Genomic DNA, 20,510 nt, shown 5'->3' on the forward strand with positions numbered 1-20,510 from the left:
ATGAAGCTGTGGTGGACACAGCTGTGGGAGTCAGTGAAGCAGGCTGGAGCTATAAAACCATTAAGAAAGCCTGAAACTAACTCACCAGGCACGCATTAGGAGGAATAATTAAGAACAGATGGCATCAACAAAAACATGAAGGCAGCATTAAATAAGAATAAAGACCCACACATGAACCCAAAAACTGAAATTTAACAAACTGAGGTTTTGAGTAAACAACAGACCCGTTAGAATGATGGAGCAAAATTTAATCCAGTCAAAGAAGTAGAAATAAAATGAAATATTAACTAAGGATCAACATTAGTTAACACCAGTAAAATTAATAAAACTCTCCAACAACAATAAATGAAATAAATAGAAATGACATGAAATGCAAATTAAGACCAGGAACAACAACTGAAAAGGTTAAACTGTGCTTTTAAAATGAAATGCTGCTAATATTGGAAAACGCCTAACATGAGTCAGTAGGTTATTCCAGCAACTTGAAGCATAAACAGGCAAAAACATGTTGATCAGTGTGGGATCAGAAGACCTGTTCCTGAAAGGTTGAGCTGGTTTCATAGTTCTGAGAGATATCTAAATCCAGTACTTTGCAGGACCTTAACAAAAATAAAAACTTATAAACGAGCCCTAAATGTACCTGTGTTGCCCTCGGCTCAGGTGTTATAGGGTCCCGTTTAATTGTTTCAAACTAAGACACAGGTCCTGAAAATGTCCTTTTTACTTCAAGCAGAGAACATCATAAATTAGCCAAGACATCATACAGTGCTGCCCCATGTTAAGTTATTTGTACTTTGTTTATGTGGACCAATAAGAAACAATGATTTTGGATGACCGTAAAACGCTTTACAATACCACTATTCATTCACTCTTACATTCACACACTGGTGGAGGCAGCTACAGTTGTAGCTACAGCTGCCCTGGGGCAGACTGACAGAAGCGAGGCTGCCATATCGCGCCATCTGCCCCTCTGGCCAACACCAGTAGGCAAGTAGGGTAAAGTGTCTTGCCCAAGGACACAACGACCAGGACAGAGAGCCGAGGGATCGTAAAACTATGTCAGTTTTTTTTTAATGATTACTTAAAGATATGTGTTGATGTAATATTTTTAAATTGCCCAACTTCATTTTCTGTTTTGGTCTGAAAAGTTCAGTTTGACTGTGGTTTTCTGTTGTGTTTATAGGACATGAATTTCCAATCTAGTGTCCACTTTAGGCAAACTATAAGTTTGAAGATATGAGGGAAACTCAGAATTTAACGTGTTCCTAAATACAGTTAGTACTGGCAGAGAAGATGTGGCAAGTTTTCCATGGCTCTAACCCACATATACTCTGCTGCTCAACCCACAAATGTATTGAGGACATATGTATTTATAATGCTAAGTTTATTAGGAGAGGTGGGGAGACAATGTGCACTGTCACAATGACAGGGGAGTTAAAAACAACATTAAATAAAACTTTTAAACAACTGAATCCCAAACCAGTAAATATACCTGACAGTGATTCATACAGTGGGCTGGGGCCCCCTGTTGTGCTGTGAAGCTACTGCAGTTTTGCTTATTTGTATAAAAACTGAATTAAAAATGGTAAAAGCAGCTGATTAGTTTGCGATGTGACTCATTACTCTGATCTCAGTTTACCTGTCTTGTATTGAAGTGTCCCAGTGTCAGCTAGGTCCCACATTAGCCTTTATGTAGGACTAAATGGTATTTGTTTGTTTTTTCTCTGGAGGTTTGGTTGGAGTTTGGTGAATGATATCATGGGATCTGATCTCTAACTTCTGTTCTGTTTCCTTTGATGTAAAAGGCTTTTATTGTGCTGAACAGATAAAGAGCCCCCCCCTTTCTCTGGGTGGGTTGGTGTTGCTGAGAGCAGCTGTGAGGCAGACTGCCCCACCCTTTACTCTCAGGCCAAGTCACCCCCTCATTAACACGGTTAGTGACCTATAGGAAACATGAGCCAATAATAATATGGTTGGATTAATGAAGGAGGTTTTTTATGTTCTCAGATTAAAATGACAGGTGATGTTTGTGTTTCTTTCAAATGGTGCATTTCCTGTATAGATGGCATGTATAAGCAAGTAGACTGCATGCATGCTGAACTGTGAAAAGAAAAAGCTTGTTTGATGAAGTGACTTGGGCTTTGTTGTGACAGGTGTGCTTTGTAGCACCTGTTCTGTGCTCCACAACAGCCCAGCTGTGGACCAGGTTATGTTCAACATAAGAGATAATGCCCAATCAGGCCTCTGGAAATTAGCGGCATAATTCCTGGATGATCCCTCAGACCTCTGTGTGTCGGTAATAGGAGAAACTAGTTTTTTTTAACAGCGTCTGAAGTTATTCCTTAATGAGCATCAGTAAGACAAAACTATTAGAAACTTCTGCTTTACACTGCAAATTTAAAAAAACATTTTATTTTTCAATAAGCAGCCATTTGTGATCTAAAACAGGACACCAGTTTGTACATGTTGAATCACATCTAATAGTCTCACCTCACATTTGAATTCTGATTATTTTTCACTGACAGACCATAACATGCCAACCAGGACCTAACATTCATTTAATAAAATTGCAGACCTGTGATACTTAGACTTCTGTTAACTTACACAGTATTTGTTCCACACAAGCTTCAAGCTAAGTAAAAATAAAGGACAGAAACTAAACGCCTTTGAAACAGCCTCTCTCTCACACACACACACACACACCTGATTTGTAGTGAAAAGGCTGTAAAAGATGCTCAGAGTTGCCACACACATTTGATTTAAAACAGAGAAAGGTAAATTCTAAATAAAAGAAGACAAAAGAACATTAATACAGCCACCAACATCTACATTCTGCATGTCAAATGTGGGCAGCATGGTGGTGTAGTAGCAAGCCTCACAGCAGTCCTGAGTTCGGCTCCACCATCTGGTTAGAAACGTTCTGTTTAAAGTGTGCATGTTCTGGGTCTACTGGTTGTGTTGTCCTCTGTAGATCTTCTTGCTCTTTACTTAAACCAGCTGTAGATGGTTGTACTCATAAATTTATGCACTGTTAGTCAGTTTTTTAAAATGTAATCTCCTACTTTGTAATTGTGAAATCAGGCTCATTTACATTGAATGTATTTTTCTTGGCACTATGTTCAATTATCAAAGTGAGTAAATTGCGAATTCAAAGTTACAGATTAGGAGTTCAGAGGTTTAGACCTGATTTTGAGTTTGAAGTAAATACAAATAAGTTCTACAAAAAATACATGAAACAGAACTGCCCACTTAAAATGCTGACATTGTTTCTGACAAGCAACATAAACAAAATATTAATTTTTAAATTTAGAGAAATACAAAACAGGGAAAGTGTAACCAATTGTCACATTGGAGACGGAACAGTTTTTTGTTTGAAGAATGACTTAGTAGTTGAAAATATTATGTAAATCTACCAAACAGATTCATCAGCAAGAGTGCAAATTGCAGTTACAATGCACAGAAAAACGTATTTCCCCCTTTCTGATTTCTTAGTTTTTGGGTTTTTGTTTTTTTGTGGGGGATATTTGTCACACTTAACTGTTTCAGATCATTAAAAAAATATTAGAAAAAGATAGAGTAAATAAAGAATACCATGTAGCTACAATAGGTGAAACATGACCTAGAACTTCATTAGGACAACATGGAAAAACAATGGGATACTCGTAAAAGCAGTTTAATGTGTGGAACTGATGGACAGAACTTGCAGGTGAAACTTAGGTTAGCTGACAAAATGAAGCAGACGACTGAGAGTGAAGCTCAACAGCAGGATAAAGGGGTTCGTTAAAGGCTGTTTTGTAGCTATGAAGGAGGATGCAGCTGTCATTAGAAACCCTGTAGAAGGACAGCGTGCCAGCTGAACAATCCACATACACACCCACCCGACTGGAGCGCCATCCAGCTGAAGGCACGTCTACTTTCTTGTTACGGTGCAGAATGTAAAAACCATCATCAGAGAAAACCAGACACCAGGATTTGTCATCGTATCCCATCTTAAACTCATTTTTCTTTCCTTCTGTGCCTCTTCTTCTGATTGTAATCCCAACGCATAGAAAGCCAAACACTTCCACCTCCCAGTAGCAGCGCCCATTGAGGCTCTGCTCACACAGCACCTGCTGTTTTTTGGAATCAGGATGTGGATGGTCAACTTCCATCCAGGTCACCTTTCTATTCCCATCAGAGAAAAGCAGGTTTGTGTGTGCTGTGTTGGAGTCCAGAGTGAGTTCACAGGCATCTGGAAATAAGAAAACACTTCATTGCAACAACAAAAAAGAAGCCATGCCACTTTGAACAATGATCTGTTACTAGATCATAATTTCATTGATTTGTTACTTATTGCCACCAAAAATAACTGAAGTGCTTACATTTCTTGAAGCTTGGTTTCATTCTGTGACTTCCACCGTGTTCAACACTGTGGAGAAAAGTATCTCAGATTTAATTATGTTTCTTAATGAAGTTTTAAAAAATTACTTAAAAAAAATTCCATTACCTGAGTTTGCTCAGCTTGTATCGAGGATCATTCTTCAGCTTAGACAGCTGCTTCTCTCCAGAGTCTCCTGGGTGGTTGTAGCTCAGATCCAACTCTATCAGATGAAACGGGTTGAGCTGTAGAGCTGAAGCCAGATATGCACAGCCTGTCGCTGTGACCAGACAACCGGATAACCTGATAAAACAGACACTTTTTCAGTTGAAATAATTCCAGTAGTACATTTTGTTCTTGCTTACCAAACAAAGCAAGTTATGTGCCTAAACTGATGATTGCAACAGCTGACTATGATTGTTAACTTATTATTGACCTTCTGACCACACATAATAATACCAAACAACCCCCGTCAACCAACCCATGTAACATCACTATGTGAAAAGGTAATATGCCAATGTTAATGGGCTAGTTCAGATGTTCCTTTCTTTTTCCACTGGTGGGTTGCCACTCTGGTATCAAACCAAGATGGTGACTCCTGAGTGTCAGAAGTGTACAGTGTTAAAGAAAATGCTTTGTCAATCTAAGTATACTATCTGACTTATTATTGATAAAGACCTCACTGAAATCAGAGCAAGAACTATCATTTTTATTATACAGAGTCACATTTCTAGCAGTTTTCTTTTCAGCTTAAATCTGGCTAAAGGAGGTCCATTACTAGTGTCTTTTGGTGTACTTTATGTGTTACTACCTGAGTATCTCCAGCCTGCAGCACTGACTTGATAGTCCATCACAGAGTAACTTCAACCCTGAATCTTTCAGGTCATTGTCACTGAGGTCTAGATCTCTCAGGGATGAGCAGTAGAACTTGAGAGCAAAAGCCAAATGCTCAGCTGACACCGAGGTCACTTTGCAATCTGCTAACCTGTGGGTGGGTGTTTAAGTGTTAGTATAAAGAGAACAAAGCTGTTTCATTCTGTAGACAAATAAAGAAAAAATTAAAGGTTTTAAAAAGTGTTATGAGACAGAAGTTTTTAAACCTTTATTTTTACATTTTGGCCATTCTCATCTTTTTGTTGTAAAGTATTGAGTAGATAATGTCAGCTGATTTAGCTAGATGATCTTGGCCTTCTTTGAGCAGAATGTTTTATTATTTTATCAAATAATCTTATCTTGTTTTATTCAACTTGGGATAAAAAAAAGTAACAATTAAGACCATAAAGTCATCAGGGAAGTGGTTGCTGTGGTCATAAATTAAATCCATGCCATGACAAAGGTTTAAGGATGACACTTAATCAGCTTGATCAAGAACAGTTCCTTTCTAGCAAACCCTGACCTTACACAATCTGATTGACAGAAAAGTATATTTAACATGTTGTTATTCAACATGAAAGTAAATTATTGCTGCAAACTTACATAGCTTTTCTACTCTTCCTCACAGCTGGTATCAGCCTCCGTCTGCCCTCATCTGATGTGTTGTAACTCTTTAAGTCCAAGACCTCCAGATCATTCTTTGATACCTGCAGCATGTAGGCCAGTGCAGAGCAGTGCAGGGGAGTCAACTCTGTTTTTGAACGATCTGACAGTGCGAGATATTTCTGAATCTCATCTTTGACTTTGTGATCTCTCATCTCGACCATAGTCTGGAAAAGGTTGATGCAGCTGTCTGGAGAGAGGTTCTTCCTTCTGATAGACTTTAGGTAAGTCAAGATTTTCTTGTCAGTATCTTGACTTTGATCTGGTGAAGGCAGCAGACCATGAAGGACTCTCCGGTTGGGTTCAACTAGGAGGCCAAGAAGGAATCTCAGGAAGAAGTCCAGGTGGCCATTTTTCTTCTTCTCCAGCACTTTGTCAACTGTCACCTTTACAAGATCAAGTAACGTATGGTCTTTGTCCTCCAAAATGAGGAAGTTTTTAAGTTCTGTAGTATTATTGTTAATAAAACAGTCATAGACAAAGAGAGCTGCAAAGAACTCCTGTACGGTCAGATGCACAAAGCAAAAGACCCTTTTGTTGGAAAAGAGTTGTTCTTCCAAATGGACTGTGGTGCAAAATCCAGAGTAGATGGATGCTTCTTTAATGTCAATGCCAAAGTCTTCCAGGTCTTCCTCATAGAAGATGAGGTTGTTCTTCAGCAGCTGCTCAAATGCAAGCTTGCCGAGTTTCAGAAGAAATTCTTTGTGTGTCTTCAGAAGCTTTTCTTTGTTTGTCTCAACCTTCTTGTCATATTTTCTGCTTCTACGCTTTGTTTGTGCAAACAGGAAGTGTGACATCATCTCTGTAAGAGTTTGAGGAATTGCAGTTTCAACATCTCCTCCAAAGACTTCCTGGAATAACACTGCAGAAATCCAGCAGAAGATCGGGATCTGACACATGCTGTCGAGACTCTGTGAAGACTGAATATGTTTAATGATCCTTTCAGCAAGATCTGGATCATGACTAAATCTCCTCCTGAAGTATTCAGCTTTTTGAGGATCATTGAAACCTCTTATCTCTGTCACCATATCAACATGTTCTGCAGGGATCTGATTGGCTGCTGCTGGACGGGAAGTAATCCAGAGGTTTGCATCAGGAAGAAGGTTACCCTGGATGATGTTTGCTAGGAGATCCCTCACAGGTGCTGCTTCCTTGACAGATGTTATAGTCTTAATGCCTTCAAAGTCCAGATGAAACCTGCTTTCATCCAGACCGTCTAGGATCAGAACAATCTTGGTTTTGGTATAATCCACTGAATCTTTGAGTTCTGACAGTGTGGGGTGAAATAAAGTTAGGAGCTCATGTAGGCTTTTTTCACCTGAAATCAAATTCAGCTCTCTGAAAGCAAGACTGAAAACAAAGTCAAGATCTTGGTTTTGCTTCTCTTCGGCCCAGTCAAGAATGAATTTCTGCACAGCCAGAGACTTCCCAATGCCTGCAACGCCCTTCGTCACAACTGTTCTGTGGGGTTTGGTTTGGACAGAAAACGATTTGAATATGTGACTGAGGTTCACTGAACAGTCATTGGATGATTGCGTTTTCCATTTACTTTTGAATTGATGCTCTTCATTTAGTCTTCCACTCTCTCCAGTGGTGATGTACAACATTGTGTAGATGTTCTGGAGTAGATTTTCTTGGTCACCATTACCTTCAAATGTCAGAGCAAATTTCTTTTTCACTGCCTTTTTCAAATTTTCCTTTACTTTGACAAGGAGGATGTTCCCTGGAATCAAACAGAGCAATGTTTTCAGATTTGTAAACAGGAATTTATTACATTTTGTTTAATAAATAAAAGCTGCGTTGGGCAAAATTGTTAAAATTTGGCATCTACCTTTGGCATCCTAAATTTAGATGAAAACTGGAGTCTTAAAGTGTTTTCACACCTATGTTGTTTAGTTCATATAAGTACAACTCTGCTCATTTTCCCTTTGGTAAAGTTTGTTTGTGTGGGTGTGAACAGATAATCACACTTGAGGAGAAGGTCTTGGTTCGGTTCCAAAGTCCAGATTGGTGCAGTTTGTTTAAAGTGTGAAAAGTGATCCAGCTTCGATTCAACCTAACTACCAGCTGTATTTTCCAAGTGTGAGCTAAACACCTTCCTGTAACTACTTATTCTTTGCATTCTGGACATTGACAGCATTTTAATCCTTGGTGATTTTAATATTCGTGTTTTTTTGTCACCAAAAACAACTTTTGGATCTTATTAATTCCTTTAATCTCATTCTGATCAGTAAAGACTCCCACCCATGAGCGCGGACAAACCTTGGACCTAGTTTTATTCTGCGGTCTGCAGCTATAGGATATTCAAATTTGTAACCTTAACCTTTCGGATTATGCCTGTCTTATTCAAAATTTCTGTCCCATACTCCTTAGTTAAGCCTCCTCTTCCTGTCCGCCAATACCGCATCATTACACCAGTTACTGCGGAGCAATTCTCTGCTGCTTATCAGAATTCTGGTCTCCCTATCATGGACAATTGCTCCTTTAAGCAAAATGTTGATCATTTGCTTACCATGTTTAATGTCACCTGTACAAATGTCCTAGATATGGCTGCTCCTTTTAGAAAAACTAAACGCTCTAGACCTAAAACTGATCCCTGGCTAAACAAGGACACCCGGGCCATTAGAAGGACCTGTAGAAAGACCGAAAGAAAATGGAAAAAGACAAACTTCAGATTTCCTTTGCTATGTTAAGAGATGCTCTGTCTCTTTATCAAGATGCTGTGCATAAAGCAAAAACTACCTATCCAATTGTACCTATCGGATATTATCAGCAAACACAGCTACAGCCCTTGTATCTTATTCAATACTAATCACTCTGTTATCAACCCTCCATCCACCTCTCAATTACTAGGGTCCCTTGGTACCTGTGAAAACTTTTTACGTTTTTTTGTTGATAAGGTGGATACTATTAGGTCTTATTTCATTCCTCCGCCCTATGATCCCTCTGTTCCCTTGTTTTCCTCAGTTGTGTTTGATCACTTCGAGCCGATTTCTCTGAACTCTCTGGCTGAACTAGTCTCCTGTCTTAAGGACTCTATGTGTTACCTTGACACTATCTCCTCTAGTCTTTTTAAAGAAGTCTTTGACACTATTGGCCCTCATGTTTTAACTGTTATCAACACCTCTCTTTTTACGGGAGGAGTTCCACTTGATCTTAGACATACTATTGTCCACCCACTTCTTAAAAAAGACTAACCTTGATGCAACTGTTATTTCAAATTTTAGACCAATCCCTAAACTTTCTTTTCTGTCTAAAATTTTAGAAAAATTTGCTTTTATTCAGCTCCAGGCCTTTCTGGAGACTAATGCCATCTTAGAATCATTTCAGTCTGGTTTTAAAGCACCACATACCACTGAAATTGTGCTTTTAACAGTTCTTAATGGTCTTTTATGACTACCGATTCTGGTAATCACATCATTTTAGTGCTTTTAGATTTTGAGTGCGGCATTTGATACAGTGGATCATGGGATTCTGCTATCGAGATTGGAAAACTGTGTGGGCATTAAGGGTACTGCACTTAAATGGTTCAGATCCTACTTAACTGATTGGAGTTTTAAAGTTTTACTTGACTGACTTGATGACATTAAATCATGGTTCTTTTTGAATATTTTGCATATAAATGATTAAAAAACTGAGATTATACTATTCGGACCCTCTGACCTCTGTTTTTCCCTTAATGTTGACCTTGGTCCACTGGAAAAGTTCAGAATGCCGTTTGCTAAAAATTTAGGAGTGTTTCTCGATAGCTCTTTCTCATTTGAGAAACAAATAAATTCTGTTATTAAAACCAGCTTTTTCCAGTTGAGAGCCATTGCAAAAAACAAGACCATGTTGTCATCTGCCGATTTCGAGAGAGTGATTCATGCATTTGTTTCATCTAGGCTTGACTATTGCAATAGTCTCTATTTTGGTATTAACCAGGTCCTACTCTCTCGTTTGCAGCTAGTTCAGAATGCGGCGGCCCTACTCCTAACAGTCACTCGCCATTTTGAACATATCACTCTAATCCTGGCACGTTTAAACTGGTTACCAGTACGTCTTAGAATCAAAATCAAGATTTTGTTGTTTGTTTTTAAATCTCTGAATGGATTAGCTCCATCTTATCTCTTGGACCTTTTAACTAATACTTTTAACTTTTTAACTTTAAATAATACTCCAAGCAGAGTTCTTAAGTCGGCAGATAAGTTGCTTCTGGATATCCCCAGAACCAGACAGAAAGACAGATATGACTGAGCTTTTGCGGTTGCTGCCCCCAAGCTCTGGAACAGTCTGCCCCTTAACATTAGGTCTTCACCAACGCTTGACATCTTTAAAACCCGCTTGAAAACGCACTTTTATTCTCTAGCCTTCAATTGTGACTAGTCTTCCATTGTATTTTCTATGAATGTTCACCATTTTCATTATGTACAGCACTTTGGTTCAACCCGTGTTGTTTTTAAATGTGCTCATGAATGCATTTGATTTGATTGAAATTTGAAGTTTTATAACTTGTCAACTAAGTCAGGCCAGAGTAAAAGAACTATAGATGCAAAAACAACCTTAGGTCAGAAGTAAAATGGTAAATGGCCTGTATTTATATAGCGCTTTACTAGTCCCTAAGGACTAGACCCCGCTTTACACATCCAGTCATCCACCAATTCACACACATTCACACACTGGTGATGGCAAGCTACTTCTCTCTATGTCAAAAGAACATGTCACACAACAAGAAAAGGTTATCAGTATAAATGCAGTTTAGCTGGTGTAAGATTGCTGCAATCACTTTTATTTCCAAGGAGAAATGGTGCACACATATCAAAGATCCCAGTGACAGTAGCATTTACCTGTGGAAGCTTACCTGTGCTTTCAACATTCTTAAGGCGGCATTTCTCAATACAACCCAGGCAGAGATTTTCTGCATGTGAGCCAGATTGATCCCAGTTTGAGCTCACACACTGTTTGCATAACCAGTGTCCACACTTGAAGTGGACTGGATCCCTCAAAACCTTCTTACACATTAGACAGCTGTTTGGATCCACATTGGGATAACTGTAGGAAAAACAATACAAAGCCTTCATTTATATTCATGAGCAGTTTATATGATAACATAAGCAAAACAATTTTCTCAGAGGCCAAATTCTTAAATAACATTTTCAAAAAGCTTCTTCACTCTGTTAAGTTGAGGTTGTGCCCTGTTGACATCTTGTCCTCACCTGTGCTGATGTTTTGCCAAATATCACTGCTAAATATAATCATGAACAAAAACTTTAGGTCAGGTAAAATTCAAGGACTATGCAGCACAGGTTAGGTTTGCAAAGTTGCATCTGAATAAACCACAAGAGTTCTGGAAAAACATCCTTTGAACAAATGAGACCAAAGTAAAGACATTTGTCCATGATGCACAGCAACACGTTTGGTGGAAACGTCTGTTTACCAAAGTATTCTAGAAACAAATGTGAGGCCATTTGTCTGACAGTTAAATATTGGCAGAAATTGTTTAATGAAACAGAACCTGTCATGTTATTAATTATACACGTGTCCACTGTATGATTCCCATCCCTGGTGCTTCCCAACTTCTGGACATACATATTTGAAAATTACAAACTTTAGCTTTTCCCTTACTGTGCAAAGAATACTGTGACAGAGGGGTGTGCTTTTCATGTGATCCGTTACAAGTCTAGTCTGGTTGGTCTCACAACTACTCTCCCAGATCTGGTTCTGGGTGTAGATGGAAGTTCTGAAGAAACTGTCACTGGAATGTCTGTGGAGCACTGCTCCCCGGATCCTGCCAATTCTGGCTCCCCACTGTCACTCTCTGTTTGGTCTGGAGGGCGTTTCATGGGAACAAGATGCCGAGGGTTCCGCCTAATTGTCCCACGAGGTCCCTCCACGAGATATGATTGTGGTGTGGTGTGGCTGTCAATAACGGTGCCACTGGCTCTCTGGTCTGTGAACTTCTTGCCATGGAGTGAGCCTGTCGAGGCTACGTGCGCGATGATGAAGGTTGTATGACCGCCTTGAGGTGACTTTTGTCGTGATTTGGCACTATATAAATAAAATTGAATTGAAATTGAATGACTGTGCCTCTTTAGTCCTACTCTCCTTCTCTCTCCGGGCGACAACCACACTATCAGGATGTGCAGGGTCAAGCAGAGATAGCAGTATTGGCACTGTGGTGCAAAGCTGTCTCCCCATCAAGAGTTGGGCTGGACTAGCCATTCTGTAGTGGGATGGCTATGTAAGCGAGTAGAGTCAATTGTGGATCAGCAGCTTTCTGTAATAGGTTCATGACAGTCTTAACTGCCCGTTCGGCTTTGCCGTTGCTTTGGGGATATTTCAGGCTGCTCGTGATGTGACGAAAGCCATACACTTTTGCAAAATGTCCACAGCAGACTCAGCAGCAGCTTATGGTTTGTTTCCATTTGAAAGTGTATGCCAATAAGAAAGCTGCGGAACCTCCCACAAGCCCAGGTCAGACCTAAAGCCTCCTTTTTAACCTGAGCGTATCTCTGTTCTGTTGCAGTGAGGGAACGTGATGCATAGGCAACGGGTCTCCACTCCTCATCCCATCTTTGAAGCTGCACACCCCCTAAGCCATACGATGATGCATCCGCTGACACATTGCAGTCACGGCTTTGGTCATACGTGGCTAACACTGGCGGTGAGGTAAATGCATGTTTCAGGTCCCAAAACACTCCATGTGTCAATGTCCCACCTCCAGCTGTTTTTCTTAGACAGTGAGTCTCTTAAAAGTTTTTGTCTCTCCCTGTAAACTGTGGAAGAAACTTTCCATGGTGGTTAACCATTTCGATTGGGTGCCCTGCATACGTGCCTGTAATGTCCTTTTTTCCCCACATGCATGGCATTTTACTTCATGTGCAGGACAATCTTGCTTTGAATGTGATGGAGCGCCGCCACATTTTTGACACGTTGCCCCTTTCTTGCTGTCTTCTCAGAACCCACGTGTTTTAGCTTGACGACTATCATTCTGGAGAGGTTTGATTCTAGCAGGCTTACGACTAATTTTGTGCACTCTATCTATGGACTTAGCATTGATAGCCTCAGCTCTAGAGTCACCTCGTAAGGAGGATTGTTGTTGCTTTACCTCTTCACTTTGCCTCGTCATCTTGATAGCTTTCTGCAGGGTCAAATCTGGGTCAAGCTGCATGCGTGCTGACAGCCGTTTGTCCATGAGACCGACAACGAGCCTGTCGCGTATCAGTTCATCATGTAGCCCTCCACAGTTGCAGTGCTCTGCTAGTGCATACAGTGCAGTCACAAAAGCATCCACCATCTCATTTTCTCCCTGTCAGCGCATGTTGAACTTGGAAAATTCGTAGATCACATTTTTTTTCACAATGAAAAAAGCCTGGAATCCATCACGTACCCCCACGTACGTTGTCCTTTGCTCAGCTGTTAAACTCAGACCGCTGTTGTGCCAAAGTAGATATCCCTGACAGAATTTGTTTCCCCTGCGTCGGGAGCACACGGGAAGTACTGATGCTTTACTTTTGTGAAAAAGTTAACAATTACTATCGTTACATTACCATTCAGTTTGAGGGTTACAACAGAGAATTGTATATATTTATTGTTCTCACGTGGTGACGGGATTATTTTAACACAAGAACATTTTGCCTGATAATTGTTTTTATCCTCCTGTAACTTTACTGTATAAAGAGCTAAATCCTCCAAAGTTTCTGGAGTAATACCTCATAATAAGAAGTGTTTGTGTACTACAAATCAGGAATATGGGATACTGTTTGTCCATGATTTACACAGGAGGGACAAATTGTGGCAGGATCATCCTGATATTATTTGTATCCCACTATAACTTTCCCGTATAAAGAGGTAACATCTCAAAAATTTCAGGAGTAGTTAGTCATTATAAGAAGTGTTTGTAAAGTAAAAATCAACACTCTGGGATACTGTTTGTCCTTGATTTGGACAGCCCAGCGTTTGCTCCCGACGCAGAGGAAACAAATTACAAACTACTTTGGCATGACACCAGCGTTCTCTGTGCACTTTCATCCGCCATATTCTCCCTCTCATTTTCCACAAGCTCCACAAGATACAGGTTCATTCGGTCGAGGTTGCATGGATCAGTACAGGACTTCTGACACCATGCCGTGCTATTAATTATATGCGGGTCCACTGTATGATCCATAACCAACTCTTTATTCTTCCGTTCTTCTCTGTTCCACATAACATTCCATTTTTGTTCAAACCCACCGGTCTCGCCCTCTAGCTGCCATCAGGCCTAACTACACTGACTGGCTCTATTAACATCTACTGTGCAATGCAATTACACCACAGAACTATGATCTCAAACACAAAAGCAAATCTGCAACAGAAAGGCTGAAAGGAAATAATTAAGGTGTTGCAATGGTCAGTTGTCAAACTCGAGACCTAAACCTGATTGAAATCCTGTACTAACGTAAAGAGAGCTGTGGATAAATGAGTACTCACAAACCTCAATGAAATCAAGAAATGCAGTAATGATCAGATATTTTGTGTGGTAAAACTGATGTCATTTCTGATGTCATACCACAAGGCAACAGTATCTATTTTGTAGGGACTGAAGGCATGATCTCTATGGTAGGAAGGTGAAAAAAGATATAGCCTGGTGTGCTTTACATTCTACTTGCCTAAAGTAAAGGAAAATTAATAAAGGTATGTTGCAGGGGCTTAAATGACTCATTCTGCAGAAGTACAGACACAAACAGTGCCAGGAGCAAAATTCCAAGCTTAAGTGCATTGTAGAAAACGATATGTTTGAAGCTGATAGAAAATGTCAACAGTAAGTGGCACACCTTCCAGCTGTATATCTGAAACCAAGCAGGATGTAAGAAAGGTAATGTTATTGCTCACAATAGCAGGGCCTCAGATTATTGAAGTGTTCAACACATTCATATGCAGCAAACCAGATTAGGATGAAGGGAAGTTTGATAAAGTTATCTCGAAGTTTGATGCCCATTGTCCTCCTAAATATACTAAAACATCTAAGATATAAATTTTTCACTTACAAATTCAATACCAATGTGTGTCTTTTGAAACCTTTCTGATAAACCTGAAGCTCATGTACAACTTTGCTACACTAAGTGACTCTACACTATTGACATTGGGGACAAACATTCAGAAAAAAGCTTCTGAGGGAAATCAACATGGCATTGAAAAGATTATTAAAGCATGTGAGTTTTCACATCAGTATGTCAAGACATTCAGCGAAATGGCCACAAATGCCGTCAGTGACATCTCTACTGCGGGAGCAGGTCCCAGCCAAAGAGGGAGATGCACACATGCAGTCTGAAAAAAGGATCTTTGACTGACTTGTCACAAAGAAACTAGAAATTGGTGCATTAATATGAACACTGAAAGAGATATCCTGGTAAAAAAAAAAAAAAAGAGTTACAAAAAAACAACTCAATCACTTCTAATCCTACCCTTCAGTATTTTTAAGAAACTGAGAGAAGATTTAGTAGAAATGAGAATTACCTGAGCTGCTGGTGAGTGGATTCATCGCTCTGCACAGAAACTGAACTTTCAGATGTGAACTCCGTTGCACTCTGTAAACTATAAAGATATATATATTTAGTGTAAAAACTTTATAAGCATTCACTGAGCAGTCAACGCTTTGCTCAACTATTGAAACTTTTTATGGAAATGCACTTTTTATCTATACACTGTGGTTTATTGTAACAGAAAGAGATCAGTAAGATATTTTATATTAGTAAGAACAATTTACTGTTTCCATTTTGATTCCTCATCTCTAAAGACGAGAGGTTGAATCCTGGATCGATCACTCTTAATGGAGACACATCTGGGACCCGTGGACCCGGCAACACTTTTCTGTGAACTAAGACGAAAGTTTATTTAACACTTTATTGATGTCGAGAGAAGTCACCTACACAAAAAATTTACACATTTAATGCAAAAACTGCAGGGGAAATCCTGAGACCACTCAACTGCACTAAAAAAAATTTTTTTTCACAAATCAAATATGCCGTCAGCAAAACACACAGGATACACATCACACATACAGTAAACGACACCCTAAACAAGTAAAACATCAGAATTTCCATTAAATGTATTTAAACATTTTACAACCCTGTTTACTAAATTGATAACACAACATATAAAATGTAAATATAAACAGAATCCAGTGACATACATTGGAATAATTGGAAATAGCACAAAGACGACACATCAAACATTGAAACTAGGAAAATGTATTTATTTATTGAACAAAGTAGGCTAGTTTTTAAATTGAATGCCAGCAGCGCATTTCAATAAGCTGAAACAGGGGTGTGTTTACTGCTGTAATACATCGTCTTTCTCTAAGAGACTGATGACACTAAGTGTTGGAAAACATTATTCTTTAAATTCCCCGGCACAATCTTTGGTAAATGGTAAATGGCCTGCATTTATATAGCGCTTTACTAGTCCCTAAGGACCCCAAAGCGCTTTACATATCCAGTCATCCACCCATTCACACACACATTCACACACACATTCACACACACATTCACACACTGGTGATGGTGAAGTCCCGAACCCCAACTTTACTTCTGAAGAATGTCTTGCAAATCATTTGATTTTGCATTTATTTACATTTTACACTCTTTCCCTCTGCTTTGGAAACATGGCTACATGTGATGATTTATGAATAGTTGAGTAATACCTGGCTGACGGCTCACAAGGTTCAGAAGCTGTTGTTGAAAGCTTCCTCTTCTTCTCCTCAGACATATCTGAACATGCACCTGCTGCAGAAAAATGCATCCTTGAAATACTAATTTAATAACACAATCCTTCCTCATTGGGTTTTGAGTCATTATGAGACATTATAAGTCCAAGTTCACTGAGAAACTATCATGTTTGTATTGAAATAAGGGGTTCAACATAATCAGTGGCCTATAGTATGAAGCAGGAGTTTAGCTTATCCAGGACTTCAGGATGAACCCTGGGTTAACCCTGCGACCCAGCTCACTTGATGTGTATCATCCAAAGCAGGTCAAGTTTCAGATTAGAGACTAACAGGTACTAAATCACCACCTACTGAACAATCAGTTCTCCAGAAAACGGTAAAAAGTAAGAAATGAATCACCTTCACAGTAGGGCTGGGCGATATGACCCAAAATTCATATCTCGATATTTTTTAGCTGGATGGCGATATAAGATATATATCTCGGTTTTTTTTTTTAAAGCCATAAGTTAAGAACAAAAAGAGAGTTCTTAGTCACACTGTGTCCCAGATGTCACACGGGCACTTTTATTTACATACAGCGTAGATGTACATGAAGAAATTACTCATAAATAAATTATCAGCATTTATTAAATAATCATGGTCCATAAATAAAAGAAAACAATGTTGTTTTTGTGCATAACAAAAAGCTCACAATTGTGCAGTCAAAATGTAAACTAATAGACGCTGAGCATAATAACAAAGAGACAGATTTCACAGCTGCACCACGTCTCTGAACAGGTGCCATTTGTGGTCCTTATACACACACAGTACGGTAATATTACGTTGAAGCACAGTACGTATCACTCCGCGAGGCTCCTCCCCGGTAGCCGTAATCCTCCGACAATCCATCAAGCGGTGCAGCTCCGTAGCTTAGCAAAGTCATATTAAAACATTTTTGGACAGATTGCTGAGCGCCGTGTACCACATAAAATCGGTTCGCGGTCAGTAAGCACAACCAGAATTCATACATAAGGCGCACTGTCGAGTTTTGAGAAAATGAAAGGATTTTAGGCCGTGCAGCTCCTCCGGGCTGCATGTCGTTAGCGAGGTTAGCTCGTTAGCGTGGTTAGCTCGCTAACACGTTGACGCCGTCCAGCCCCACGCACGGGGGACGATCCGCGGTAACTCGCTAACGGAGATTTTCCGCTTTCATCTTGTCATTGCCTGCAGGTGAAGCTATGGGGGAGGGGGAGTTGTGTTCAGTGAAGTAGAGGCGAGGCCGAGTAACGTTGCGTAGAGACAAAAGTGGACGAAAGAGAGGCAAACCTGCGGCCCCACAAGTATAATTATAACGTAACATAGACTATATCGATATAAACGATATTGTCACATCTTATATCTCGTATGAAAATATATCGATATTTTTAAAAAACTCGATATATCGCCCAGCCCTACTTCACAGTACAGAAATCCAAGGTTATTCCTGAATACCTGCATAAGTCAAAATCCAGCTTTGTTGTATAGGCCTCTATACATAGGTTACAGGATCCTCCCATCACTTCAGTTTTTACTGTTAAACCCTTAAACTGAACCAAGTCTGCAGCTGAGAGAATAAAAGCTTAAACTGTCTGGAGCAAGTTATATCAAACATGACGTGAACAATAGATGACCTGACAAAGAATGAACACAGTCTAAATACACACAAGGGTGATTAGGGGACGTGGAAACACATGGGGAAACAGCGGACACAAGTCTGACATAACTACACAGGGGCTGTGTCCCAATTAAGAGACTGCACGCTTGAAGTACGTATTTTGAGTGCGATTACGTCACCGCCACGCGACGACGGCTGTCCCAATTCGAAGTGTACTCCAAATGCGCCATCGATTTCCCCAAATATCAAGCGTGGTCCGGTGCACACTTCGTGGTCCCATATATCCTACAATTCATAGTGTGGCGGTGGGTGTGGATACTTTTGCCGCAAAAATACAGCAGAAGGGAGCGGCCGAAGAGTGAACTGTCAAAATTAAGTACTGAATATGATGTCAGTCATTTATGTGCGAATGTTTAATAAAGAACATTAAAACATTACTGTTGGCCACATGTCGGCAAAGTTGTGTGACATTAGTGATGTTTGTACTTTAAGGGTTAACTTGGTTTTAGAGCCTCTATTTCTAAATGATTTTATATATATATATATATATATATATATATATATATATATATATATATATATATATATATATATATATATATGACAAAAATGAGCTAAGACAAAAACATTTTTTCTCCTTCATTTATGTCACACAATGCTGTATGTAATGTTTCTCGCGGTTAGTATCATGGTTGCTAGGCAACCTGAACAGCACGACGAACGCTAGACCGTCCCATTTCACAAGCCTCTCACTTCCGCACATCTTGTACGCACCTTTGCACAATAGGAGGAGGCGGGGTCGCGTCGTCCATCTTTTCTACAGTCAATGTACCATATGTAGTACGCATAATTGGGATACAGCCAAAGGAAGCAAAGCTGACATAGGACACAGACCTTCGAAATAAAACAGGAAAGATGAGAGCAGACCAGACAATATAAACTTGACAACATAAGACACGCAGCATGAAAACAGGGAGAGGGAAACTTAAATACAGTGGTAGAAAACACCAAGAGAAACTAATAAACAAACGAACTTAGGTACCCTAAAGAACTTAAACATAACATCCAAATAAACTAAAGCTCAAAAGGCAGGGTCAAAATATACGTTTTTAAGTTATAAAAAAAATCATCTGAACAAATAATGAACCCCTCTCACAAAATAAGCTTAGCAACAGTAAAAACTAGGAAAACACATTACTGTAGCTTTGCAGAGGAAATGTGAATGAAAATTGTGTTTGAGTCGATGCAAATCACAGAACGAAAGCTACAGTTTACTGTAAGTACTAACATGACCTTAAACCGACTAAAACACACCCGCATCCGGGCATACAGACCGTTATAACGGTCGTCTCACTGTGCTACCACATCTGTATTTGCACAGAAAAGATGTGCAATATAATGTATTGTAATACATTAAAACATAGGTTCCAAAGTTGACAGTGCTTACCTTCACAAATCACAGTAAACACTGAACCAGGTCGGAGCCCGCGCGAAAGAGAAATCTGAACTACGGTGTCCTGCAGAGGACTAGTGGTCAAAATTGCTTAGATCTACCATACATGTGCAGCTCAACGGCGACATCTTGTGACATATTCCAGTCACTGCCTTACATATATATATATAATTATTAACTGAGTCGGTGTAAACCTGGTCAGTCATAGAAACTGGTCACTGTGCAGACATCACCTTAGAAACCAGCCACAACTGTGGCTGAATTCATTAATTATTCAGGTAAGCCGGTTTTGGGAAACAAAACCGTGGAGACAAAGGACACGAGTTTGTTCCTCTAACGACTACAATGCAATCCAAACTGCAGCTGTTTTAAGGAAGCACACTAAAAAGAGGGAAAATGCGCAAAATGAGCAAAATATTCTTGCTTTAATCAAATAACAGATATTTTAATCAAACCCAGCGGACATGCTAGCTGCCCACGTGATACACGGATCTTACTTACTTTTGTTTGAAGGACAAAAAGCCTCGTCCCGGTCCCTCCTGCCTTCGTTCTTCTTGTTTAATTAAACAATATATAAAGTCAGTGTTTCGTTTCCTTGTGTCCACAGATGATGTCCACGATCCCCTCGTGCTTCACTATTTGCAAGCAGGCAAGTAACGTGTTCACGAACGAAACGGCTACGTTCACACTGCAGGTCTTAATGCTCAATTCCGATTTTTTTTGATCAAATACGATTTTTTTGTGTCTGCTTGTTCACACTAGAAATAAAATGTGACAGCAAACACGTTCTAGTCTGTGAACCCTCAAAGTGGCCCGCATGCGCAAAAGAAGACGTCACACACAATGC

General features: G+C 39.7%; 1 protein-coding gene across 7 annotated transcripts; it reads right to left on the reverse strand.

Moving 5' to 3' along the window:
- Nucleotides 1-2,396: 2,396 nt before the first annotated feature.
- On the reverse strand, nucleotides 2,397-20,510 carry LOC309699128 (NLR family CARD domain-containing protein 3-like). Of its 7 annotated transcripts, none has more exons than XM_082521993.1 (11): nucleotides 20,165-20,510; nucleotides 18,985-19,104; nucleotides 16,554-16,635; nucleotides 15,618-15,728; nucleotides 15,368-15,445; nucleotides 10,734-10,924; nucleotides 5,834-7,616; nucleotides 5,169-5,342; nucleotides 4,487-4,660; nucleotides 4,362-4,408; nucleotides 2,397-4,231 (listed from the first exon to the last, which is right to left on the reverse strand). In XM_082521993.1, the coding sequence occupies exons 3-11, from the start codon at nucleotides 16,616-16,618 to the stop codon at nucleotides 3,714-3,716; spliced, it is 3,141 nt and encodes a 1,046-aa protein (XP_082378119.1). In that variant the 5' UTR covers nucleotides 16,619-16,635; nucleotides 18,985-19,104; nucleotides 20,165-20,510; the 3' UTR covers nucleotides 2,397-3,713. The 7 variants fall into 7 exon arrangements, with proteins under 7 accessions (XP_082378119.1, XP_082378120.1, XP_082378123.1 ...); XM_082521994.1 differs by lacking the exon at nucleotides 20,165-20,510 and adding an exon at nucleotides 19,658-19,722 and having other exon boundaries at nucleotides 16,554-16,632; XM_082521997.1 differs by lacking the exon at nucleotides 20,165-20,510 and adding an exon at nucleotides 19,658-19,722 and having other exon boundaries at nucleotides 5,834-7,541.

Source organism: Aulonocara stuartgranti (genome assembly GCF_965226115.1).
Source record: "Aulonocara stuartgranti genome assembly, chromosome: 3".
NCBI classification, from domain to species: Eukaryota; Metazoa; Chordata; class Actinopteri; order Cichliformes; family Cichlidae; genus Aulonocara; species Aulonocara stuartgranti.